The 25,287-nt window shown below is 47.4% G+C and overlaps 8 protein-coding genes across 8 annotated transcripts; 4 read left to right on the top strand and 4 right to left on the bottom strand.

The window, feature by feature from the left end:
- Positions 1-3,367: 3,367 nt before the first annotated feature.
- On the bottom strand, positions 3,368-5,608 carry EDB93DRAFT_210167 (caspase domain-containing protein). Its single transcript, XM_041455717.1, has 2 exons — positions 5,574-5,608; positions 3,368-5,523 (listed from the first exon to the last, which is right to left on the bottom strand). The coding sequence occupies exon 2, from the start codon at positions 5,434-5,436 to the stop codon at positions 3,481-3,483; it is 1,956 nt and encodes a 651-aa protein (XP_041309556.1). The 5' UTR covers positions 5,437-5,523; positions 5,574-5,608; the 3' UTR covers positions 3,368-3,480.
- Positions 5,609-6,130: 522 nt separating this feature from the next.
- EDB93DRAFT_1134188 (APG6-domain-containing protein) lies at positions 6,131-8,357 on the top strand. The gene is made up of 7 exons (XM_041449065.1): positions 6,131-6,354; positions 6,405-7,195; positions 7,242-7,449; positions 7,496-7,584; positions 7,636-7,848; positions 7,903-8,074; positions 8,126-8,357. Exons 1-6 carry the CDS (start codon positions 6,316-6,318, stop codon positions 8,039-8,041), a joined length of 1,479 nt encoding a protein of 492 aa, XP_041309555.1. The 5' UTR covers positions 6,131-6,315; the 3' UTR covers positions 8,042-8,074; positions 8,126-8,357.
- Positions 8,358-8,477: 120 nt separating this feature from the next.
- On the top strand, positions 8,478-11,199 carry EDB93DRAFT_1081866 (glutamate-cysteine ligase-domain-containing protein; the record flags this gene model as incomplete). Its single annotated transcript, XM_041445656.1, is given in 14 exon segments — positions 8,478-8,627; positions 8,676-8,803; positions 8,854-8,973; positions 9,028-9,204; positions 9,262-9,401; positions 9,453-9,610; positions 9,664-9,780; positions 9,831-9,975; positions 10,028-10,140; positions 10,193-10,390; positions 10,440-10,712; positions 10,763-10,916; positions 10,936-11,056; positions 11,112-11,199. 14 exon segments carry the CDS (start codon positions 8,478-8,480, stop codon positions 11,197-11,199), a joined length of 2,082 nt encoding a protein of 693 aa, XP_041309554.1.
- A 775-nt stretch (positions 11,200-11,974) lies between these two features.
- On the top strand, positions 11,975-12,851 carry EDB93DRAFT_1134183 (F1 complex, delta/epsilon subunit of ATPase). Its single transcript, XM_041449064.1, has 4 exons — positions 11,975-12,190; positions 12,243-12,396; positions 12,450-12,538; positions 12,590-12,851. The coding sequence occupies exons 1-4, from the start codon at positions 12,068-12,070 to the stop codon at positions 12,716-12,718; spliced, it is 495 nt and encodes a 164-aa protein (XP_041309553.1). The 5' UTR covers positions 11,975-12,067; the 3' UTR covers positions 12,719-12,851.
- Positions 12,843-16,967, top strand: EDB93DRAFT_209556 (uncharacterized protein). Its single transcript, XM_041455714.1, has 18 exons — positions 12,843-13,162; positions 13,215-14,369; positions 14,418-14,527; positions 14,577-14,621; positions 14,674-14,906; positions 14,962-15,102; positions 15,150-15,477; positions 15,528-15,564; positions 15,618-15,717; positions 15,777-15,864; positions 15,918-16,041; positions 16,089-16,095; positions 16,150-16,188; positions 16,245-16,261; positions 16,314-16,475; positions 16,526-16,672; positions 16,723-16,769; positions 16,817-16,967. The coding sequence occupies exons 1-18, from the start codon at positions 13,013-13,015 to the stop codon at positions 16,878-16,880; spliced, it is 2,994 nt and encodes a 997-aa protein (XP_041309552.1). The 5' UTR covers positions 12,843-13,012; the 3' UTR covers positions 16,881-16,967.
- A 60-nt stretch (positions 16,968-17,027) lies between these two features.
- Positions 17,028-18,614, bottom strand: EDB93DRAFT_209715 (uncharacterized protein). The gene is made up of 4 exons (XM_041455715.1): positions 18,272-18,614; positions 18,006-18,208; positions 17,804-17,954; positions 17,028-17,754 (listed from the first exon to the last, which is right to left on the bottom strand). The coding sequence occupies exons 1-4, from the start codon at positions 18,328-18,330 to the stop codon at positions 17,343-17,345; spliced, it is 825 nt and encodes a 274-aa protein (XP_041309551.1). The 5' UTR covers positions 18,331-18,614; the 3' UTR covers positions 17,028-17,342.
- On the bottom strand, positions 18,362-19,478 carry EDB93DRAFT_1134175 (uncharacterized protein). The gene is made up of 4 exons (XM_041449063.1): positions 19,330-19,478; positions 19,051-19,258; positions 18,711-18,929; positions 18,362-18,653 (listed from the first exon to the last, which is right to left on the bottom strand). Exons 1-3 carry the CDS (start codon positions 19,413-19,415, stop codon positions 18,759-18,761), a joined length of 465 nt encoding a protein of 154 aa, XP_041309550.1. The 5' UTR covers positions 19,416-19,478; the 3' UTR covers positions 18,362-18,653; positions 18,711-18,758.
- Positions 19,479-22,900, bottom strand: EDB93DRAFT_1327209 (Golgi transport complex subunit 5-domain-containing protein). Its single transcript, XM_041455078.1, has 15 exons — positions 22,609-22,900; positions 22,446-22,558; positions 22,118-22,395; positions 21,856-22,064; positions 21,643-21,802; positions 21,447-21,589; positions 21,316-21,393; positions 21,184-21,265; positions 21,010-21,130; positions 20,696-20,960; positions 20,475-20,642; positions 20,273-20,416; positions 20,189-20,232; positions 19,935-20,135; positions 19,479-19,883 (listed from the first exon to the last, which is right to left on the bottom strand). Exons 1-15 carry the CDS (start codon positions 22,816-22,818, stop codon positions 19,601-19,603), a joined length of 2,499 nt encoding a protein of 832 aa, XP_041309549.1. The 5' UTR covers positions 22,819-22,900; the 3' UTR covers positions 19,479-19,600.
- Positions 22,901-25,287: the final 2,387 nt, after the last annotated feature.

The raw sequence follows: 25,287 nt of genomic DNA, 5'->3' as shown, positions 1-25,287 counted from the left end.
GTTCATTGAATAGAGTTAGTCAGATGAGGGTACACACACTTACCTATGTAACAAATGCGAGGGCTTTTCCTGTGGTGTCAGCAACATTGAAATCAGTCACTTTGTCATTGTCATCTTCATCGGCCATGTTCTTGAGAAGCACGCTTAGTGGTGTAGGAGCTACCTCCTCAACAAAATGTTTGGCAGCTAAATGTAAGGGATGCTCCATACAGCTGAATAGACCAGCATCAACATAGATAGATCACAATATTAAACAGATTACTTACCATACATAGTGCTCAGAAGCAATCCATTTCTTGCTGGAAGGGTCAATAGCAAGTGCTACAGTCTGAATTGCCATGTCGTTATTGGTGGCATTGTCAGCCGTAAACCATCTGACCTTGGTATGAATGCCACAGTTATTGATATTTTTGATGAGGATTCCTCCAATATTGCTCCTGCTGTGATTGCTGTTGATGATGGTAAATGCAAGCTGCTCGGTCTTTAATTCCCACTCTTGAGGTTTTCTAGCTGGGGAGTCGATATAATGTGCTGTGATGGAGAGGAAAGGTACACTAGGTTCAGATGTCCATGAGTCAAATGTGATTGAAATCTTGCCATCGACATGCTTAAGCTTCTCCTTGACATGTTTGACGGCAAGCTGCGCCCATTGAAGAATTTCATCACGAGCTTTTGTGTGATGAGGAATATCTCTGTCTGAAAGGGAGCGCCAGAGGTATTGAAGCAGCCAACAAAACAGTCCTTTGTCGACAAGTTGGAATGCCTATCTATGGCATGAACATCCTAAGTTGTGATTACATGAAAAAATCACTCACCTCGTCCTCAGACACGATCAGCTCAACAATGTGATCCATTAGACTGGACTTGGTGAATTCAGGAATTTTAGCTGTAAGAGAGGCATCTAAGGTTTGCTGTGCTCCATCAGTTGCTTTGCAGTTATAAGGTATCGCCCAATCGTGCATCTTGATGCCTTGTTCATTGCAGTGGTCATGGTATATTAGAAAGTGACACTTGGCATTACAAGCGATATGGGTGTGGCAAGTCGAAACACTGCCTTTAAAAAGCATTGATTGGAGGGTACACCATTGGCTCTTGAATTGACATTAGTTATGTGTGTATTGAATGTTTAAAGTTAAAATGTATCTGCATATCTCACACCACCAGCCATCTTCACATTCTTGGGTGTGCAGATTGATGTGACCCTTCTCCTGAGTAAATACTACCTTCGAATCCCCGCTGCACTCCTCTTTCTTCTTATGTTTGCAGTTCTCATGATCCTCGTCTCCAAACACCTTGGTTCTTTCGTAATTTTCCTCTTGTTGTTGTCCCCAGCCTCTTCATCTGAGTCATCTGAACAATCTTCTAGTGCAGGGGGTGTTTGCACTCACTTGGGTGCAGGCTATCCTTGGGGAGGTGCTGGAGTCAATCGTTTGACTGGAGCTGTGTTGACAGCATCATATATTTTCTCTGTCAGTTTGATGGCTCGGCCTGAGTGACAAGACACATTGGGTGCAGGAGGCAGAGGCGGAGGTGGAGGGAGCATGGGTGAGTCATCGTCAGGATTGTTGTACCAGTCAATGGTACTAGTGTCTTTGAGTTGACCATCAGATCCAAGTGTGCATGACATGCTCACAGCAGGAAGGGTGAATGTGTAACCTAGAGTACCTCATTTATACAGAAATTTATAACATGATATCAAAAAATGACACACCTTGAACATACTGTTGCCATGCAATTACTGGTACAGTTAATTAATGCTCAAAGGAGCTGGATGCCGTAATATTGAGGAGATCAATGAGACAGTTGGATGTGTTCAATGGATATACATTGAGTGTTTCAGTTGTCAAGTAAAAGTCACTATTCATTGTCCTGAGATCAATGTAGCCAGGACTGACAATGGCCATGCTCGTTCAAGTCACCAGAAGATCAAATCAAAGTATTATTAGTAACAATAAGGACATCGAGGATCATATACAGAAGTAAAAATATCTCAGTCGGTTCGAAAGGGTCCGAACCCCGAACCTCGGACCGAACCCACGGTCCGGTTCGGATACATTCTGGTCCGAACCGAAGTTCGCCCGACCGGGCCGAGCCGAGCAGTGACATGGTAGGACACGAAGCCAAATTGATGTATGTTGCCGGGCTTCGAAGCAGAATTCGAGTTGTTACGGTTACGTTGCGGGGGTAGTGGCTGGAGTGCTGCCCAGGTATGTAATTGATGCGTTCGGGGACTTGCATTTCCCACCCTGTTGAGAGCCGATCTACTTCAGAATGCTAACACACTCCCCAGGTAGATCTACCAGGTACCATTGATCAATAATACTGGCGACCTGATGATAGAATTGGCTTGGCTTGGCGTTCTGCGGGGTTTATGCCAATGGTGTCTAGCTAGACTCGCCAAGCAGAGCAACAAATCAAATCAGGTGCCAATCATTGGCCAGTGATGGCAAATATCACGGTATTCCCGATGCTGTAGCCTTCTATCCTCATAACCATATTCCAATACACCTCGTTGTAGTTGAGGAGGAGAATGAAGGTTCAAACTTCAAACTTTTCGGTCCAGACGTCATTCTTCTTTGTACACAGTGCAACTCGTGAAGTGCAATCATTTTCAGCACTCTAATGCACATTACTCTCACTGATGTTCATCACGTAGCACGCGGAACTTGGCTCAATTTCACATCGGATTTTGGCTAGCAGTTCTCGGCGCCGTCTTTATGGAGAAGTATCCAGTCCAACAGTTTACGGACTTCATCTGCATCCCAGCCCGCTTTGCACTCGATGATGACCAGTTTCTTCGAATCAGGTGTGTCCTGTATGCACTTAGGGAATCAGTCGCGCGCTCACAGACTAGTACTATAAAAACGTGTTGGAATGCAGCGAGCGACCGTACGATGCATTACAGCCTACTGTGCACCCTCGCTTTTAGGGGGGCCATCGTTCGCTTTTTGGATCGATTTTGCTCCGGTTCAACGTATTCAACTCGATTACTGAAGTCTAACACACATCAAGTCAATTTTACCAGCTATTTCCATTTCTTCTCCTTTCACGGACTCTCGCTTGGCTCTTCCTATGTTTCGCATTGCGTCCTCCCCCAAAAACTTGAACCCTGCAAATGTACTTCGCATTCATCTTGTTCTCCCGCGCACTTAATTGCAGTCGAATCCCACCGTGACCCGGTCACCCAGTGCAGATTCCACCGTCAGATTATGACTACCCTGCTCTATACTGCAGCAAGAGAACATAAACGCTGATGTGTACAACGATTCCACGCGTCTTCACCGTAAGTAATCGGCTGCTCAGCGCTAGCATTCAGCTTTGTCCCTTCATCAAAAATTCCTTATTCACCACTACATGAAACCATAGATAGCTGTATCACTATAAAAATCAATAAACGACCTAAATACTGCATACCAACTTGAAGCGCACTCCGATAACTTTTCCATCCATGATCGACAATGAAAGGGTTACGGTTCATACTCAGCTCTTTGCCCTCGCTCTTCTCATAATGACATACACGAGTGCAGTGTCCCAGTTTTGCGGTTGATCTTTGGATTCCACCATGGGTGTAGGAGGCGGGACGGGTGTGGGCGATCGGCTATACGCCGAAGAGCTCTGCTCTAATAAACCCATCGAGGTGTACGAGGTAGAGACGAAGAGCTTTAAGAAAGCAGATTCTTGCTGCTGGTCGACAGGGAAAGGGAAATTCAGAGGAGCGATACCACTACCCGTGCAGCCTATGTCAAGATTGCTGCGCTTCCGCAATGGGGGTATAGGGTACGATGGCTGAGGGTGATAGAGTAACTGAATATCAACTCCATTGGAGTCCATATATGCCAAATACGGCCAGAGATCTGTATCTGAGTGGTTGTGGAGGACTACGGCGTAGCGTGCACCCTCACTATGTGATATTGCAGCTGTTCCATCAACCAACAGGTTTGGGCCAACCCGTCGCTGAGTGTGAGGGTCGACCCGAAAGATTTCCATGCCCAGTGATTCGTGGAACGGCTTGGCGGGATTGGTTCTGTGAAGGTGCATGTGGAAGCGTGCGGCTTCGCTGAGGATGACGCCAGATCTGGACCTATCTTTCTCTATGCGTATCAGTGGGTGGGCAGTGGGAGGAACGAGGTGATCAAGATTTTGGACCCGTACGTCTCGTGTGTGAACGCCAACCGACATGTCTGCCTTAGAAGAAGTCTCAACTTCCACAATATTCAACCCTTCTTCCTTCACAGGAATGCCGTCCAGTTCAGCTTCTGAATTCTTGTTGCGAACGAAGAGGCGTCTGAGAAGATAAGAGCACGTTCTCTTGACATAAACTCGGAAAGGAGTGCGGCTGTTCCATCGAGTAATGCGTGCCCATGAACCACGACCCCCAGGTTTGCTCATGCTCTTGCGCCTGGCAAGTGACCACGTAGGGTGAACTTCATACACGCGGAAGCTGTCAAGTGACGGATTGATAGAGCCAAAGCGATTATGCTCGTGAAGGCTGAATTCTGTGCCCTCAACAACGCCATGCATGGCCCCCATTTCCAGACGCAGGCGATCCTTTTCGCCGTTGACGGGAACAAGGGAGGCATCGGCAACGAAAGGGACACCATTCAAGAAAACTCGGTTCTTGCGTTGGCCAACGCAGACTGGGTGCTGCTGAATGTGACTTAAACCTTTTGCAAGATGCTCTGCCAAATCAGAATACTTCATCTGATGAAGAGGGAGTGCGTCTTTCATGGTTAGAAGCTCTGAGGTGAATTTCCCTCCCTCCTTCCATTCCAATGCCTTCTCGCCTGGCCGGCAGGCGGCAAAGAGGACGTGACTCTGGCAGTCATCCTGGAAGAAGCCAAATTCTCCTCTAAAGCTCCGCGCGACGGCTCCTGGCCACAAGCCCGAGAATAAGTCTTCGGGAATGGCTTTTAAGGTGGGCGTATAGCGGACGAATCGGCGGTCTCTAGTACTTGAGCCAAGCTGTGCCTTCGGAAAACAGCAGTCGAGAATGACGGTGATGTTATCACCCTTGACGAGGCTGAGCTCTGCTAGCATCGCAAAAAGCGAGCGGTCAGATATGCCTGCTACACGTCCTTCAGGTCCTTTCGTATCGTGGTCGTATGGACACAGAACCTGGACGCTACCAAGCTTGCCCTCGCACCAGTCTGGTGGTGCGCGCAAGGTGCTTCCATGACCAGCAAAATATACAATCAACGCGTCGCCTTTTGAAATGGCAGGATTGTTTACGAGATGACTCATAAACGTATCTTCAATACGACGTTTGGTGGCATCTTGGTTGAGAAGAAGCGCAATGTTTTCCTTGGGTACTTGGAGGTCTTGCGTGAGCCATTGTTTCATGCGCTGCGCATCGTGAGCGCACGCTTCGAGGTTCCAAATTCTTCCGGATTTGTAATCGTCGATACCAATCAACAGAGCGAACACGTGAGAAGCCATCTAGGCACAAGTTATTAGGAGGTGAGTACCCTCTAAAATGAGGAGGTCACCCACCTCTTAAAGAATTGACGATGCGGAGGAACCAAACTATGGACAAGATGTAGCAGGGAACGATAGCTTAAGTACTTCTTACTCACAGTACATCACGCTAGCGTATCTTTGGAAGATGCGTGCAGCGCGTAAAACACGCGTACGTTGACGCGGCAGAGGCACCGCTAGTGACCCAGCGAACGGGCATCAAACACGGGCACTGACATGAGGAGTCGCATCACCTTCGGATATGATCAGTGTGACACGGAACATAACTAAATTCTACCTGCCTGAGAATAAAATTTTGTCCTTCTACATGTTGTGGAGCAGTCTGAGTAGAAGAAGAAAATGCCACGAGATCGACTCCTGACGAACGTCTGGTAAGATAAAATGACTACGGCATCAGGAATTTCCACCTTCATCATTCGTGAAGACATCAGATGAGGTGAAGACGTGTGTTTGACATAACTTTTTTCTTCGTCATTTACAACGTGTTTTTTCATGGAACTGACTACCGCAGCTGGTTCGAGGGCGTAATTTCTGTAGGTGAAATTCATGTGGAACCTTAGCAGTGAGCACGATAGTTTGTACGATTGATCTGTGCAAGACCTGCAACTTGAATTGACACACGAAATTAATATTATGTAATGCGTCAGCCCAACAAGTCCATACACTTCAGCACATTACACCAGCTTGACACCAGCCACACCTTCAGCAAGTTTGCGCTTCCTTCAACTTGTCACTGATAAATCATATGCTCCTTGGGCTTTCATTAATACCTGGAGCTTTCCCGGACTGTCACAGACCACTAGAATCGATCACTTTACTTAGAACCGATCCACCATCACGATGAGCTACGTGTGCCAACAATGTAAAGAGCCACTCCAGGTGACAGTTTATCATTTATTGAAACGAGAGGCCTGACTGATGAGCATTAGCTTGACGCATCACTGGTAGATCTCGCACCCTCTGCGTATGACATGATTGTAGCCTCTTTGCCTTCTGTGCCAGCTTCGCGTGCGCGCTATGCAGCAGACTCGGAGGCAGAGAAAATAGCTCAACTTCCATCCCCATCTGCAAGCAAAGCAGCATGGCAACAGGCTACACCCTCAGACAACTCGAGGGTATCACCACCCCTTTCTACTCGAGCTCGGGGGAAACAACCCCAGCACAACTTTCCAGCACCTAATGAGTCATTTGTGCTCCTGCAGGATAGCATGATACGCAGTATACCTTCTCCAGTTCCAGGAGCTGCAATGCCTAAGAAGGCTGCTCTCGGTAACCAAAAAAAATTCTTAGCCAATAACACTCCTCCACTACCTGCACACCAGCAACCTGAGCTGGACCATTCAAATCCAACGCCTATCTCACACCACCTGCGTTCCACTATGAGGCTTTTTAATGTACTTTCTACGCGGTCTGACATTGATCACCCTTTGTGCGCGGAATGCACTCAAATTCTTCTTACATCACTTCAAAGGCAGCTTGATGAGACAAAGAAAGAGCGTGACGGTTATATCGCATTCGAGAAGGAGGTTCGGAAGGAAAGAGAACGGGAGAGCTTGGATCTCAGTAGACAGGATGCAGAGAAAAAGATTGAAAGACTAAAATCCGAAGAACGGGCTGCCATTGAACAATTGCGCCTTGCTGATAGGGAGAGGGAGCAGCTTGATGAGGAACTCAAGTTGTTGGAGACGGAGGAAAAAGTACTGGAAGAGGAGGAGGCTGAGTAAGTTGGTAATTGGGATTTGACCGCATATTAATCTCCGTTGCAGATTTTGGCGATCACACAATGAGCACCTCCTAGTCTTGGCTGAACAAGCCTCGCGTTTAGCGTCACTGCGTGCTGCGTATGCTGCAGATTATGCCACGCTCGAGAAGCTCGAACGCACAAACGTTTACAATGACGCTTTTTGCATTGGTCACGATGGCGTCTTTGGAACAATCAATGGCCTCAGGCTTGGGCGGGTTCCCGGAGTCCCAGTACGTTAGCCTTTCTCATGATGACCCGACTTCTGACAACGTGCAGGTTGAGTGGCCTGAAATTAATGCAGCATGGGGTCAGACCCTTCTATTGCTATATACGATTGCGCGGAAGCTGGATTACACATTCGAGAAGCAAGTCAGAACTCAATATCGCCGTCTATACATACTAAGGATCGTTTACAGTTACCGTTTGATTCCAATGGGATCATTCTCGCGCATTGAGAGAACTGTGGGAGACAAAGCGACATACGAACTGTACGGGTCAGGGGATCTCCACCTCGGTCGCCTGTTACATAACCGTCGATTTGATTTTGCTATGGTAGCATTCCTAGAATGCTTGAAGCAACTCATAGATTTCGTCAAGTCCCAGGATCCTAGCGTTGAATTCCCCCATCAGTACGTGAACGCCTTCTATATTCATCCCACGCATACTGATCCTTGGGGGGGCAGAATTGTCAAAGATAAGATAGGGGAAGCGTCTGTAAAACTTCAGTTCAGTCAGGAAGAGGCCTGGACTCGAGCGCTGAGACACGTTCTGCTTGCGCTGAAGATTGTGCTGAAGTGGACAACCAATGGAGGAAACAGCTAAACAGCATTTCCCTGTAACCTGGCTAGTCGAGCAGTGCGATCATCCAATTTTGGAGCGCTGCGGTTAGATGATTTTTTTGACCAGAATGACATGCTTCACACGATAATGTACACGTGAGGTGTGGGTGTCTATCTGTCCGCTTTAAAGGACGGTCGGAGGACAAAAGGATTAAGTCCATGAGATGGTCGTTGTTACTTGTCAGGTCTGCGCTTGGCGCTCAAGGTGGTACTAGAAGGCGTGATGGGCTAGATAACGATTACACGATAATTAATAAGTATCCTGACAAATAATATGCATGTGATCTAATTGGTAAGGTACGATAATTGCGACCCTCCCGGTCAAATCTATCCGGGATTGTATTTGGACCCGGAGCATCCTATATATCACGCAAGCTTGGAACCAGCTTTGCAGCACAATCTTGTGCCCGCGATACGTCATGGGCCTCCTGTACCTTGGAACACCCTTAACATGGGATGAAGCAAAGCAGTTTGCGGACCACGTTCGAGAGCATGGTATCACGCAGTTCCTCCATACTTGGGATCGAGTCAAGGACAGATGTGGCGATGAGTTGCTGTGGGGAGACGAGGTAAATACTCCCAGCCCCAGTTTTATTCGCTTACATATATGATAAAAGGTTGAATACATGGTTGTTACCTTTGACAACGAAGAGAAAAATGCAAAGCTTTCTCTGCGTCAGACAGAGATCCTTGCAAAGCTTAGTCAGGTTGTAGGCAACCTCACCGACGACGATACACCCGCCCTGTGAGTAATCGGATCCTCAGGCGAAACGCCGTAATAGAATTGTTCCTCAGTATGACTGTTCCAACTTTCCACCCGGAGTACGGAAGATACATGCTGGAGTCAACTCCCGGCTCTCCATACACGGGCTCTATTCCGGACCTGCTTTCCGTCGAGATAAATATGCACTACAGGTAATGTCGCACCCGCGGATATTCTGTGTGGTATTGAACCTTGTTATTAATAAGACGTACGCTTGCAAAAAAGCACCTGAAAGCAAACGAAATCCCATTCACCTTCACATCTTTCCCTCGCCTGGGAACGCGTGGCGTCTTTACCGAACCACACTTCTCGTCAGATGATGCCAAATCCAGTCATAGCCTCTTCCTGCCGGAGGAGATCACCAATCCTCACGCGCGTTTCCCGTCAGTGCCTGGCTATTTTGACTGTACATGGACGCAGAACTTATCCAATTTGTTTAGTACTCTGACTTCCAATATCCGTAGTAGACGGGGCTCCAAGGTCGCAATCAACCTTCCCATATTCATCGATGAAAAAACACCTCGACCATTTGTCGACCCCACTATACCATGGCAACGTTCGATATACCCAGAAGATCCGGGTTAGTGCAACCCTATACCATTTACTGAATCAGATTTAATCTATCGGTGAGCAGAGGCGAAGAACGGCGCGGCATTGATCGATCATATTTACATGGACGCAATGGGCTTCGGAATGGGATGTTGCTGTTTGCAACTCACTTTTCAGAGTTGCAATGTAGATGAAGCAAGGCGCATGTATGATGCTCTTGTCCCCGTTGGACCAATCATGGTACGTTGGTGATCTAGCGAGGCAACCCTTGAGTAGATCAAGACGTTTTGCAGCTTGCCTTGACAGCAGCTAGTCCCGCTTGGAGAGGTTACCTAGCTGATGTAGACTGCCGTTGGAATGTCATCGCTGGCAGCGTCGATGATCGTACACCAGAAGAACGTGGTTTGAAGGTTAGTGTCATTTCAGTTCATTAGTAAGGTTTATGAAACGAGTATCCTAGCCTTCGAAAGACAACTCCATCATTCCCAAGTCTCGTTACGACAGCGTTGACCTCTATATCGCAAATGATTGGACCAACAAACCCGAATACAACGACGCATATGTTCCCTATAATAAAGGTATCTTTCAACGTCTTCGTAATCACGGTGAGTATGGGGATCTTTGTGACTTTATTACGACTGACTCTTTTGGACTCAGGCATAGATGAAATGCTTTCCAAACACATGGCGCATTTATTCATTCGAGATCCTCTCGTCATTTTCTCTGAAACCATCAATCAAGATGACACTACTAGCAGTGACCACTTTGAGGTGATGTCACCCTTCGTCCTACCTTTTTTTGTTGCTCTGAACGTCTTGGCAGAACATTCAATCCACGAACTGGCAGACTCTTAGATTCAAACCGCCCCCACCAAACTCTCCCATCGGCTGGCGTGTAGAGTTTCGTAGCATGGAGGTGCAAATGACAGACTTTGAGAACGCTGCATTTGCTGTCTTCATTGTCCTCCTTTCCCGCGCCATTCTAGCATTCAACCTTAACTTCTATATCCCTATTTCCAAGGTTCAATCAAATATCTCTCGCCTATGCTATTTGACTGATGTTGTAGTAGGTTGACGAGAACATGGCCCGCGCGCAGAGGAGAGATGCAGCTCGTTCTGGAAAGTTTTATTTCCGGAAGGACGTTCTTCCTCCAGGGCATTCCACTCTCACCATTAGCCCACCTTCATGCTCTGGATCATCCTCGCCTGTGGAAGGTGCTCCAGCGAAGGAGAAACTACTTCGTAATTGTTTCCCCCCTGTTCCTCGACCGTCGCATGTGGCAGATGGACCAATTGAAGAGGAGTATGAAGAGATGACTGTAGAAGAGATTTTTGTTGGGAAGGTAGTTATGTATTCTTTGCCTGCAATCGTCAAAAGCTGATATTTTCGCAGGGATCTAAGTTCCCTGGCCTGCTTGGCGTCGTCGAAACTTACATCGACACCTTAGACGTTGATGAGGGAGACAAGCTGCAAATAGATAGATACCTCGACCTTGTCCGCAGACGCGCAATAGGCACAGATAACATTTACTTTTCTTTTCAGATGTGTGCTTACATCAGTTTTAGGCTCTTTACAGACACCGGCGACTTGGATTCGTAATTTCGTGCGCTCTCACCCAAGTTACAATCGCGACTCTGTTGTGAGCCAGGAAATAAATTACGACCTCATGATTGCTGTGGATGAGATGTAAGTGATTTACATGGTGGATATATTATAAGATCCTCAACTCTTTTTATAACAGTGAGCGTGGCGTGCGACGCGTACCAGAGTTGTTACCAAAGGATTACACGCCCACCAACGGCTACCATTCCAAACCTAACAGTCCCTGACACATGACGATCTGCATCGTTTCTATTGAGAATTGTAGATAGATTACTTGTGTACAAATCCTGTACCCTAGAAGAGGGTTTAATCCCGACCATGGCAGCTCTTACCGCCCAATCAACCACAACAGTCTTTATCAGCATGAATTTTTTCACCCCCTGTTTTCCCGTTCTTCTCTTTGTTGTCTTCATCGTCATGGCTTCTGGTTCGTTGCTTGTACACAATCATGCTGCTATCTCTCGTGGAGGAAAGATTCACCGGAGCTGAGAAGTTCTGTCGCAAGACGGAGTACAATAGCTGTGGGATCAACGAGCTGGTGAATGGGGCAAGCAGATGGATACCATCGTTACACATTGGAATTGTGCGATGGCCATTTTGAAATTTCATTCCACGGTCGTCATGAACTACACCACAGCAGAACGTCCCATCAGCATGAATCCCGAATGGACTTGGTTCAAATTATATGCAGGCCCTTTCAGATTTGGGGCACGAGTGCAAGAAAAGCACGCATGGTCAGCATGTTATGAGTGCGACAGATCATGATGGGGTGTTCTGCTGGAATGCTAACACGGGTATGATCATAAGGACGACGACGTCATGACGGTGGCTTGTGCGGACATGCTGATCATGTTATGGTGCCTTGGAGACCGTGAATGCCAGCAGAGAGGTAACAAGGAGGCCTGAGTTATATTCTGGTTGCAGCGTGATAATATAGAACAAGATTGATAACCTGAACAAAAGACTTGAGCGAAAGACAGGGAGAACAGAAATCATGTGACACAAGCCCACGTGCCCGTGAAGCGGCTTTATCCGACCAAAGAACGTATCGTTCCTCACTCCATCGTTCGGTCACGTCCATAAAATATTTTGACCATGTCTGCTTTGCGTCTGCTCTCCTCTGCCGCCCGACGTGTCCCATCAACGCTCGCACAGCAGCGACGAGGATACGCTGAAGTAGCTGACAAAATTAGCCTTTCCCTTGTTCTTCCTCACCAGGTGCGTTCCGCTGTAACTCTCCCATTTACTCGGAATTAAGAACATTGCGAAGGCTATCTTCACCTCCACAGATGTTGTCCAGGTGAATGTTGCCGCTGCAACCGGTGACATGGGTATCCTGGCAAACCATGTTCCCTCCATCGAGGCTCTGCGTCCTGGTCTGATCGAGGTCATTGAGTCAGGAAACGCTTCCAAGAAGTGGTTTGGTGTGTTGAAAATTTGATATTATTTTACAAATGATATTGATGCACAGTGCTAGCATCCGGTGGCTTTGCAACTGTACACCCCGGTAACAAACTCACCATTAACGTCGTCGAGGCTGCGCCCCTGGAGTCATTCTCCTCCGAGGTAAAGTTCCATTCTCATACGCGTCATCGTACTCTAAATTTGTCCTCTCAGGCTGTTCGTGCAAACCTACAGGAGGCTTTGAAGGTCGCTGCAGGGAACGGATCTGAGGAGGACAAAATGGAAGCACGGATAGAGGCTGATGTGTATGAGGCCCTGCAACATGCTTTGGGGTCGAAGTAAATTCGTGATTCCAGTCGTAGGCCGTATCGTTAGAGTATTACTTATTCCAACCTTGATAACATTCTTACTTTTACGCGCTTTTGAGTTTCACTGTGCAAGTTGCGGCTCTTCACGCCTGAAAGTCCGGATATTTCCGTGGCTTCATTCGCTAGAACCTCGCGTAATGCGTAAGGGCACCTGGACCCTGGGGAGCTATGCGCGTCGCTTTCCATTTCAAGGATTCCCTTCTACGAGGCATATATCAGAAACCAGGCATAGCAGACTTACTGAAGGCAACGCGAGACCTCGTGCCTCATGGAGTTGCCAGTTACCTGGGATGACACGTCTTTGCTTGCTTATGAACCTCTGCTATCTTACTGCTTTCTATACTCCGAGGCCGAACGTTCGACTCGTCGTGAAAGCAATGCCATTATCGAGAACTTCGTGGAAGATATGCGGCGCGACGTATGTCATGTGCACCAGTACAAATATAACTGACAACTCGGACGTTCACTAGAAACAAGCCCTTGCTGCAGCTCAAGCATGGCTCCGTCTAGCATTTCCGCCGGAGAATGATGAGACAGGCGCCACAGTACACTCTGCCAATGATCCAAACATGCTGGCCATCTTCTTTGAATTTTATCGTCTGTTACAAGCGAATAACCACTCAACGGAGTACCTTTTCCAGAAGAAACATGAACTACTGAACACTCGCGCCACACAAGGCGCACGATCGGGCCGTGGAGGGCACAGCGCAAAGGCACCTAGACGTGGAGTCAATGACAACAGTCGCAATCGTGGTAGGGGTAGGGGTCAAGGTCGGGGTCGAGGTCGGGGTCGGGGTCGGGGTCGCGACCGCAGCAGTGGCCAAAAGCGTTCAAGCTCGACACCTTTTACAGTTACCGAGTCACCACAAGAGCATCCCCGCACACCTGAAGCACCTGAGTCCAATAAGACTCCTAATGATAAAATCATGCTCGACAGTTCGGATGGCCTTTCTTCGATTGACCTACCGATTCCCCTGCCATTACCCAAGGAGGATTGTTTAGATGATCCACCTGTATCGCCCGTCTGTCAATCACCAGGTGAAATCCACCCAGGACCGGCCAGTAGCTCGCTTAGCAATGTTGACAGCACTACCCATGCAGAACAAGGTACACAAGTCCTCGCTAATGGTGACCTGTCCCCAAACCATGGTCAGGAGTATAGCGGCCTACAGTCTAACGATTCAGATCACTTCGTAGCGCGATCTTCCGAATTGATGGTTACGGGTGTACTTTTGCCATCTAAACGGTCTCTTCGCCCCTTGCCACGCAAAGTAGCCACAAAGTATATTCCACCAAGACATGAACAACAAATTTCCTATGCTCCACCGTCGAGACAAGCCCTTGATCAGGAAGGCGTCGATCGTTTGCTGACAGATATTGGTAGGAATGCCTCGCTGATGCACTCCCAGACAGTTTCGGTGCATATGGAGGACTGGGCTCGCGATGATGATCAAGATGATGTCGCGGATGTTGATGATATTGCGCACGAATTTAATACACCTTCAACTAACGGTGCTTTGCCCCCGCTGTCGAGCTGTAAGGAGGTGACCGACGTCAGTGCGCCAACGATTGAACGGCAGAAACCTCGTTTACCAGTAACGGTAATGCCGCGAATTTGGGCTGAGGTATGCACAATGCTGTGTGAGCATACAGTACCCTTAACTGGCACGTAGTCTCGCCAAGAAGTCTGTGAATCATTCGACTACTTTCGAAGTTACCAGAGTGGTGTTTATTCTTTGAAGGATATCGTCAAAGGCTATCTTCTGGGTGGATCACCCGCAAGGTATGTTCTTTAGCACAAAGGCAAGATGTCGCTAACTGGGTGAGGTCAGCCGTGATATATTTCATTGCGAGGGAAGATTAATTGTTTCCCATGGGTTAGTCCATGTCACATCGCTCCCATATGTTGTCTAATTCGTGGCTATACAGTGGCGGTAAAGCTGAGAGCATTCTCGATTACCGGGTTGGTGCTGCTCGGTTTCAACAGGCTCAGGATCAAGAAGCCACAGACAAATCCGTCCGTGCTCTACTCAAAAGCTACACGGACAAACGGCCTTTGGTTCTTCTAGCTGACGATAAGTACGCTTTATTCCCTTACGATCTTGGTGCCTCGGGCTACACGTATGTTGTCCTTGGATTATATTGGATATCTCATGCATGGGGTACGACACATTTACATTTGATTCGCATTTCTGAGTCGCTGAGCTTCCGCTGCAGCCGAGTATCAACCCGCATCCAATGGATGCGGAAAAGTTGTCCGCTGGAAGTTCGCTTTCCAATGGTGCGAAGGACAGGGCAATCCGTGGTGGATATCATCCAAGAGCGATGACGTGGATATGCTTTCCGATCCCATGGGAGGTGGGTTACTGAGACTCTCGCATTCGATATCTCTCAACCTTGAGCAGATTGTCAATCTGCCCCTAGACAAGATTCGTCGCCGCCAAATGCCGTTGTCGATGTGGCATGCAATAAATGTTCTCAGAAGAGTCCTGTTGTTTATTCACAGGGATGGACGTGTCTGAACCCTTCTTGTACTTCCTTTTGGAGGATAGGGGGACGAGAGCTGGAACACCTTGACTATGACGCCGCATTTTTACGCCCAATTAAAACAATCTTTACCAATCTGCCAGAGCTTCGCCCTGCGAAGCTCATTGAAACGATGGATTCCATTACTACATCGTATGCATTTAGCAAGGGCTGGCACTGTGAAAAGTGCGGGCGCCTTTCGAGTCGGTAAGCGTAGCCTCACAGATACACTATGCCATCCTGACGCAAGTTTGAAGTTTCAAATGGGAACATTGGGAATGTTCTCATTGTCATGTATGTATCGCCCCCTCTTATCGTGCAGGCTTCCTTTGAGGCATTTCCCATAGTCGATTCACAAAGTTCCCGGAAGACTACGGACAGCAAAAGAGTTTTGGCACCAGCGACCACCGGCAGATTTTCTACATTCGCAGGTTGGAAAACAATCAGGTTTGCTGAGCTATTGTCATTCACTGGCACTTCTTCCTCACCTTCAGCGATTCTCGCAGGGATCATCGCTTGTCGACCACAGCCATTCGAATTGGGCGATGGCGGAGGATTCACAAACCACCTCACATTCATTCTCCCTCATGGGAGGTAAGGGTCACACTACTATGCTGCGCTATCATTTTAATGACGAAGTCGTACAGAGGAATGATCCATCTCTTATTGGGCACTCCGTTGGCGAACAAACAGGCAGATGAGATATTTCGACAGTATCAGGAGCAAGCTGAAGAGGGAGAGTTGCTTCTTAGAAGATACCCACTCAGGCTTGTGAGCGGCTTCCTTTTATTTACGAGGTCCTTCTAAAATCCATCCAGCAAAAACGTACGCAATAAAGATTTAAGAATCGTGCTAATGATCACTCAAGCCGTGTTGCAGTCCGTGGAACTTTCCTCACTAATTACTTTTCTCAAAATTGTGGGTGCATATTTTCTTTGTCGATATATTCTCGTCCTGAGCATTTTGATATGCAGCGGGCGAACCATACCAGGTCATTACATCCTACGTCTGCTTTAATGACACAATGCTCAAGGACGAAAAAGTATGTTGGTGGAACAGGGAATACCGTGCCTTTCGACAAGGCACCATCATCCGTGTGTGGTGCCCTCGCCTTGATCAAAGAGAGATCTCGTCTCGCTCTTCAAAAAGACATACCGTTCAACGAGATCCTCAGCGCTGCATACATGGAAAAACAAAAGATGTCTGTAAGTCGTGTGAAGCAATTACCTCGTAGTCTTGTATTGACGTGCTTTAGTTCCACAGCGATAGCGAGCACGGGCTAGGTCCTGTCGTAGCCTCCCTTTCACTAGGGTCCGCGGCATTCATGCATTTTCGTGCCCGTGCCACATCGAAGGAGCCAAAACAATCATCATCAAACGTGTTGACTTTAATCCTCCGGCACGTAAGTCGTGTTTACAAAAGTGCAGTTGTTCTAGACCTGAAATTTCTCAGGGAGACGTACTGATCATGGAAGGCGATGGTGTTCAACAGCATTATGAGTAAGTCTCGAGTTACACGGGGGCGATCGTATCTGAAAGTGTTTCAGGCATACTGTTATACCCATGAATTTTCGCATTGCTGCCACCGCTCGTTGGATCGAAACTGCATGATCAGTGTTGCATCCAACAAGTCAAGTTTTCTTTTTTTGGTTTGAAATACCATGTTTTCCGTTCTATAACACTGCTTTGTTACCTTCTTTTGTCGTTCTTCATAATTCCATTTAATATGCTGAGTCGCATTTCATCCAGTGTGCGACCGTATCGCGTAACTTCACGAGCCAACGTATGTATGACGCTCCGAAGCGAACTTTAATAAGTGCGCGATACACAACAATGAGTGCAGACACAGCCCACAAATGTCGTGTTCCAAAACTTAGTATCAATTTGTATCATAGCAGGAAGAGTTTGGTTTGGGTAGGGATTAATACGACGAGGGACAGATAAGAGCGCTATCAGGGTCGCGGATACCAGGCAAAGATTATATTCGTACAGAACGTTCCTTCATCACCAGCCATTTGGGTCGTCTGCAACAGTCCATGACGAGAGAAAGTATGTGGTAGTTATGTAGATGACTCAGGTCTTGCTCCACACCATCTTCGATCCCAAAATCCAGAAGACAAGCCAGCGAGGGAGCCAGTGGAAGAATGCGAAAAGACGCGAGTCGGCCCCAAGTGACATATAAGTTGGAGGGTTGGAACTCAGCGCCTTTGCAACTACACGTCGTGCAAATTCATCCGTAGGCATGCAGCCTTTTCCTTGACTGATATGCAAGCGTTCGTACACCCGGTCGAAGTAAGGTTTGTAGATGGATGTGGGGGATAGTTCGAGTGCAGCTGCCTGGTTGGTACTGATATTTGACCGGATGCGGCCTGGTACCACTAGAAGCACTTTAACGCCGAAGGGTTTACATTCCATAGCCAGAGTATCGCTGAGCGCATGAAGTGCTGCCTTAGTTGCGCAGTATATTCCATTCCATGGAGTGGGGCTATTAAGACGGGGTCAGCTGAAAGATGGCATCATTGAATCGTCCTCACATGTTTCCTACAATTGACCCAATATTGACGATAAGTCCTTGCTTGCGTTCCACCATGGAAGGTGCGACTGCCTGTGCAACCCGCAAGATCGAGAACGTGTTGGTCTCGAAAGCTTTTCTAGCCTGATCTAATGATACATCAAGCAACGGTCCTGCAAGAAAATGACAACCGTTTCACTGTGGCTTGAAATGTTTTAACGCACCGATGGCCAGGACACCGGCATTATTCACAACGATGTCGATTTTTCCCTGCTCTTCCAGAATAGACTGTACGACGAGCTTCACATCGTCATCGCTGGTCACATCCATGGCACGCTTTTCTACTGAATGCTTGAAGTCGGTCATTGTCTCCAGCCTACGAGATGTGGCATATACGGTGCATCCCTGCTCGGCGAAACGCTCACATCTATCATAAGTTGAAGTAGCGAGATTGATATTATTAAACAGTTTACTAAGGCAGTGAACTTACAAATGGAAGCCAATCCCACCTTTTGAACAGCCAGTTACTAGAACGACTTTTCGCGACATGAGTGTTGGGTGAGGGATGACGATAGCCTATGGCAATAACATAACTTATAGGTGTAAGTAGTAAGTATATCCAATTTAGTACATGTACTCGAGAAGTGCGTTCTGAGTCTTCTGACGTTGTGATGCACATGCGTATGTCCAGTAAGTATATTTCGCATTGATCTCGGAAGCTTTGTCGATGCGAAAAAACAACTCAATCGTCACACAAATCCACGGGAGTATACGCCCACACGGCCACCAAGTGAATATGCACATACGCCCCTTGGCAGACACGCAGGGCAAATATTGCAATAGCCCAGCGCTGAGTTGACAGCTTAATATAGCTGCGAAATGGAAAATCAGCATGCAGTGGAGCATCATATATATCATCACTCACTCACATCACGACATCGGCGACATAACTTGGCGCCTGTAGATCCTTCAATACTTCATTCTGGATACGTCGTAGGTTGTACTTCTCCCATCACCGCAAGCGCCGTCCGTAGCCCGACAACATCCAGATCACGCGCAGAAGTGACGTTCAGGGCCTTGAGCACGATCGACGGGTCAACATCTGGTGGTGATGTGTAGGGTGGGGGTTCTGGTATTGGAAGGTCCTGCTACGATATATTAGCATGTATTATGATAACAGGAGCCTTTTCCATAGACACGTCGATGTAGTGTCATACGGTTCAGCTAAAGCAACGCGCACTGCCAGTGAAGTGACTGAACGCGACCCACCTCAGACCTCTCCAACCATCCCATAACCCACACCCATGCTTTACGTTCGTGCATCCAATTACAGTCTACATTTGAATCAAGTGTTCCGCCCCACTTTACAGTAGAAAACACCGCATCTGGATCGATCACGAGAGAAACGTCTACCAGAAGTCCATGGGACGAAAATGAGAGCAGCACGAGGGCGGTGGAAGGGTCGTACGTGAGCATCCTGTAGTGAATATGAGCAGGTTTTTTGCATGCTGTGAATGATAGAGAACAAAGAGGAGACGATGGACTTACCGTCCCGCAACACGGAGTTTCCGCCCCACATCGTCATCGGTAATGCAGTCCAGCATCATCACCGTGGCGGGTCCTGGCCGTTGCATGGAAAGAAACAGGGTGAGAACCAAATTTGGCGTAATATTCTCAAGTGTGATTGAAACCCTCGCAAACAGGGACTTGGCAGTTGATAACAAAAATCTAGTTTCTCAATACGAAAGACACTGCATATTGGTATCACAGTCCAGGTATGAATAAACGGGAGCAAGCGCTGAGCGCTGTCATAAGCATTTCAACTCTCGCCACACTCATCCCTCGCCTGCCTCAGCACCTTCTTCGCAAGCTCTACAAAGTCTCCCTCCTTCCCAACCAGCGCAGCCTCAATGAGTGCCCACGCATCCTCTTTCCTGTGCTCTTCCACCCACCGCACATACTCTGCCTCCTGCCATCCATGCATTATATGCGGCAGCGGCAGTGGGGACCGTACGAGAATATGGTGCAATACTATGAGCGGAGGCAGGTTCGCGGCGTGCGTTGGACTTGCGAGTGAAGCTGTGTCGAGGAAGAGGAGGGGTCTATCATAAGTGGGTGAGCGCACGTCACTTAGCATCAGGAATAGAACAAACCGCATGGCTCTGAGCATTTTGTACTCCTCCCCTGCTACTTCAAGACCACGCTTGCTTGAGGACCCAAGGAACGCGCCCAACGCAAATTCAAGCTCCGTCATATCTGTCGTGAGCTGCAGCTTCCCGCTCTCCCCCAACGGTTTTGCGATACTGGCGTGCAGCACAAAGATTCGGATGACGTATTTTACGATAGAGAGCACCCTGGGTGTTGTATTTAGCGCGACAGGTTAACAGCAGATGACTAGAAAGGTTACCATAACTGCGTCGTATCACTCGTAAAATTTGTGAAAATTTGAGTCTTGACGTAGTTTAGTTTATCAGCGAGGTCTTTCATGTACAGGCTTGGACCCTGCCATGCCTGCCATCGGGTCCATGGTCTTCTGCAGGTCAACCCTGTGAAGCCTCGAGATGATGGAAGATAGCTCCCTTCGTATCGCCGTCAGGAGCGGGTCAATGATGCCATCGTAAGTGACGTGCAGTTTCTGTGCAGTGAAGTGACTTCAAGACATGGTACTCTTCATATTCGAGAAAAATAAATACTTTTACACCAGGTTTCACAAGCGCAGCAGCACTCTCGGTGTGTTCTTCAGCCACCTTCTCCAAATTCGTCCAGCAATAATAAAGGCACGTCGCAACTTGACCATTCAAAATTTGCTGTGGAGTTGCCATTGGCCCAAGAAGCGTATACGCTGAGCGATCTGAAGAGATCTAGTTTCAACGCATGAGTGATTTAGTACCTATTCAGAGCCGAAAGAACTCACTAGGCTCTCAGCCCTCATCGTCGCACCATCGAGAGCCGCACCAACGTTTCTCGCCACCGCAAGCATCAACAAAGGATCGAACCTAGCAGAATCAAGTTCATTCATTACCGCCCGCGCAATTGCGACTCCCTCGTTAGCTCCTGGAGGTGTGCGAGAACCACCAGCGAAAGCCTGGGAAATGGCTTCATTCAAACGGGTTGTTGAACGAGAGAGGTAGAGAGCCTCAAACGTAGAGAGAGCGCGGAGCACGAGAACAGTTTCTGGTCTGAAAATTGATGTATGATGCTATATGTCATGAGAAGGGGAAGACCTACGATTGCTGGGATTGCGTGTAGACTGTATCGGTATGTACTGCAATCTTGGCGAAAAAATTATGGAAGAGACGTAAGAGCTTAGGGTAACCAGCGCTAAGAGTTTGTTGAAGGAAGGTTGATCCTATTCATGATACTTCAGTGGTGATGTATATGGCACGAATAACTTAAACAAACCTTTGGCGGCATCACGAGCATACTTCTCGAGCGAGCGTCCCAGCGAAGTCCAGAATGTAGAACTAGGTTTGTTCTCCAGAACCTTCAAGCACTTATTCACGGATTTGAAACATTAATGTACAAGGAACGCACCTTCGTTACATTGTCAAGAAACAATCTTTGGGTGATCGGATCCTTCTTCATTTTCAGGGCCTTCTCGAGGGTATATACCTAAGGCAACTGGTAATAGGTCGACTCAATGTAGAATAAGCTCAAGTTGCTACCTTGATACAGCATGCCGCCATTTCCTCGATAAGAGAATCAAGGCGGGTCCAAAGCGCAGCCGTCCATTGTGGTGCTGTGATGTTCGTCGGTTCTGTTCGGACACGCGACTTATACAAGAGACCTTGTGACGAAGGTATGCTTTCTTGAGAATAAGAAGAATATCAGGAAAGAAAGAATAATCTGGGTACGACATACCCTTCGAAACAACCTCCTTGGAAATACGTGAGAGATCAAATGCAGTTCGTATGCGTTCCTCAACGGCGTCACAAAGGTCTGTGGATAAACCTTGTATGAGCTTCGGGAGTACGCGCAAGTTGTACGCTGTTTGTAATGAGGATGCCAACAATGATTGATCCTTAATATCAAAGTTTATGTTAATGATTTACACTGCAATGCAGAATAACGAACCAAAGTAGAGAGACCGGTCATGATCATCGATTCCATCTCACGCGTGACCTTGCATTGCGCTTCTTCGATAAATGGTATATGTGCTGCCGCCGCCTTCACAAATCGTAGGGGGACCGGTGAATCTATCGTTGGAGAAATCCTATTGCCGATTTCTGACGAGTCTTTCCCTGGCGTATCTCCAGTATCCTCAGGTCCATCCAACAAGTCGCCTTTATGCAAATGAACAATTCAGAGCTACTTGAGAAGTAATGAACTAGCAAACCTAGCTCTGCAATTGTCAATGCCGCCTTAGCAATAGTGCGCTCCTTGTCATCTTGTGGATCCACGGACACGCCTTCTGAATTGTTAAGTGTTTTCTTGTTCGCAGCAGTGCCCAGCTTGTCAAACGTGACAAGCTCGGACATCTGCATCTCTAGACGTCGGGAGAGCACAACGAAACGTAGAATACGTCGCAACGCATGCGACGCTTGACGAGTACGTTGAAGTTTGATAGCACTCGATTCCAACGTTTGGTATGGAACACGAATTTTCTGGCGAAGTCTGATTAGGACACGTAAGTGACGACGTAACAAAAGGACGTAGCCACGTACTTCTCCAAGGAGGCATCAACGTCGTCTAAGCCATGTCGAACTGAAGTTAGTGATCCAGAGAGATTATTGATGCCCGCTGCTCGGCGAAGGAGTTTTTCGTGATGGGCGGTAACCTGCAATCAAAGCGTGATCAACATCTCGATGTAACGATATAATTTCGTACCAGACTTTTGATTTGCTTGCCTACATCCTCAATGCTCAAGTCTAGCTTAGATATTGCAACTGACACACCCTCCTTTGCCGACTCTAAGGTTGTGCCCGTTCGGGGCTTTGCGTATTGCGTTTGAACCTGTGGATACGGCTCACCAGCGAGAATGGCGTTAGCGTAGTCATTAGCATTGAAGTCAGGGATAATAAACAGTGAGTCCGTCATCGAGACATGGATAGGCGCTGCGGAAGTCCTGAAGACAGTGGGTAAACACAAATCGATTGAAAAGTAATGTACATACCACTGCGTCCAGTGATGGATGTGGACGCCAAATTTGGTCAAATGAGTGAGAATTTCAATTTGGAAATGCGACAAAATTCACTAAAAAAGTGAGCATTCATATCTGCTATTAATCCACAGCAAATATAGTCAAAACGGCTCCTCCTCGTGCCGAGGAGCCGACTATTATTGATGACTAATAGTAAATCAGCGCAGATAAGTACAAGAGCCCCAGACCAAGATGAAAAGACGAAGTATGCCCGCTATAGTAGAGATACCAAGATGGAGGGAGTGGTGGGTGCTCGAAATACGCTAGTAATGTAACAGTAAAGGTCAAAAAGAGGGCCTGACACTAAATTCTAGTGTTGCGGAAGTCCGGTTTGGTCCGGTTCAGCAACAAATTTTGTGAACGCTGAACCGGACGCCATGAACACGTTCATGGCGTCCGGTTCACGTCCGGTTCAGCATTCGAACATCTAACACATTGTAAATATACTCGATTGTACTATAGCTAGTAGTAAGGAGTACTGGTACACTACTGTGAAGCAAGGCCAAGTGAAATTAATGCAAGGCAAGACTCATCTGTAGTTACCCCGTTATCCTGGTCTCCTTCACTTTCCTCCTCAGAGCCCTCACTCATGACCATTGACCTGCTAGCCTTACATTTGCACAAGACAGTGTTGTTGGGGTCAACAAGCTTGGGTGCAGGGTGTGGGATACAAGTCGAGCGGCATGCCTGAGCGGGAAGCACAGGCAGTGGAGTATCATCGTCGGGATCATTGTACCATTGGATTTGATTGGCGTCGAGGAGAGTACCATCTGCACCCAGACCACACTGGTCAGCCATGTTGTGAGGGGGAAAGCTTGGAGAGTTGAGCTTACCTCGAATTTGATCCATTTTAACTTCCATCGAGTTCATGAGTGCCGAACAATTCATGTAGCTACCCTAGAAAAAAAACGACCCGTTAACAAATACATTAGCACTCAACCAAATTAACCAAAGTCTCCATACCTTACCAGGTTCTTCCTTTGTGATGTTTGGGTTAGTGGTAGGCAAACAAACCTTCATGGACCTTGCCAGTGTGGCATGGTCCTTGCAAATCGGATTCCAAGCAAAAAAGTCGTGAGTAATCATGTCATGTTCAGTGTATTGCGTGTGTAGGTGATGTCATCTTGTATGTGTGAGTAGCCTAAAATGGAAGCAGTTTAGAAATGTTCAGACGCGTTCGGACACGTCCAATGCGTTCAAGGAATGCTGAACACTGGACTGGACCATCGGTCCAGTTCAGCCTATACTCTGAACGTTGAACTGGACTGTGGTCCAGTCCATGAAAGGTCTGGTTTGAACCATGGTTCAGAACCAAACCTCCACATCACTACTAAGTTCTGACTGTCCAGCATACCTAGCAAGGTGACGGTAAAGGTCAGAAAGAGGGCAGGCCTCTATTGACAATGAGTCACCTGCTACGTAAGCCCATACTCCGCGATAGGAGCAAAAGTGAGACCTACGGCTAGGTTCAGACACATGAAATAGAAACACACCAGTTATGGCTACCAACAACCAGCATCATTCACAATGACACAAGGAAAACCTGCAACCCATTAGCTTAGTATAAAATAAATTACACCCAATTAATCCACAGCAAATATTTATTGAGTTTAATTTTATTTACACCAGGGTAGTTGGACGAGCATGCTCCTCAGCAGCTCTCCTTCAGGTCCTCCCGAAGTTTATCTTGGTTTGGGCCTGTCCCTTCACCTTTCATGGCTGATGCCCTGCACATCTCTAAGATGGCATGACTAATTCACTTTATGCTTTGGTCGTGGCCACCTCCTTTAGTGGAGCCTGCGGTCTATGTCTAGCGAGACTCGTGGGAAGGTACCTTTACCTCTTCTCACTCGAATCATTTGTCTTGCTAGGTATGCTGCTCATCTGGTTTCTTAGGTATTTCTCTTCTCACTTGAATTGTTTGTTTCAGTAGCAAAATTTTGCGCAAATATTTATTCATTGAAAATTCTTTCTCATGTCTCAAAATGTTGAATCAATCTCTGGGACTGTATTGTTTAACCCCTCAGGGGAACACACTCACACCCCTGAGTTCGACTCATCTTCTGTCAAACAATGTCTCAGACTTGTCGGAGAGTTCAAAAACGGGTCTATTCAAAAGGGAGACACCTTGTTCGAAATTCAGCAAATACTCAAGTCCACTATATTGGAATCTAACTCTCTCTCCCAACTTGACTTCAAACCCAGGTTCAATCATTTCCTTGAACTCCTTGACTGAGCCTCCCTTGAACAGAATTCCTCCGGAGAACAATATAACCCCTCTCATGGAGAACCACAGAATGTTTCAGGGGAAAGAAATGTTGAAGCAGAGCAATCTGCCAGATCATCCATATGACAACGAGCTTGTA

Source organism: Suillus bovinus (genome assembly GCF_016758785.1).
Source record: "Suillus bovinus strain UH-Sbo-P2 chromosome Unknown EDB93scaffold_15, whole genome shotgun sequence".
Lineage (NCBI taxonomy): Eukaryota > Fungi > Basidiomycota > Agaricomycetes > Boletales > Suillaceae > Suillus > Suillus bovinus.
The sequence above is the reverse complement of the archived record's forward strand: the minus strand, read 5'-3'. Positions and strand labels throughout refer to the sequence as shown.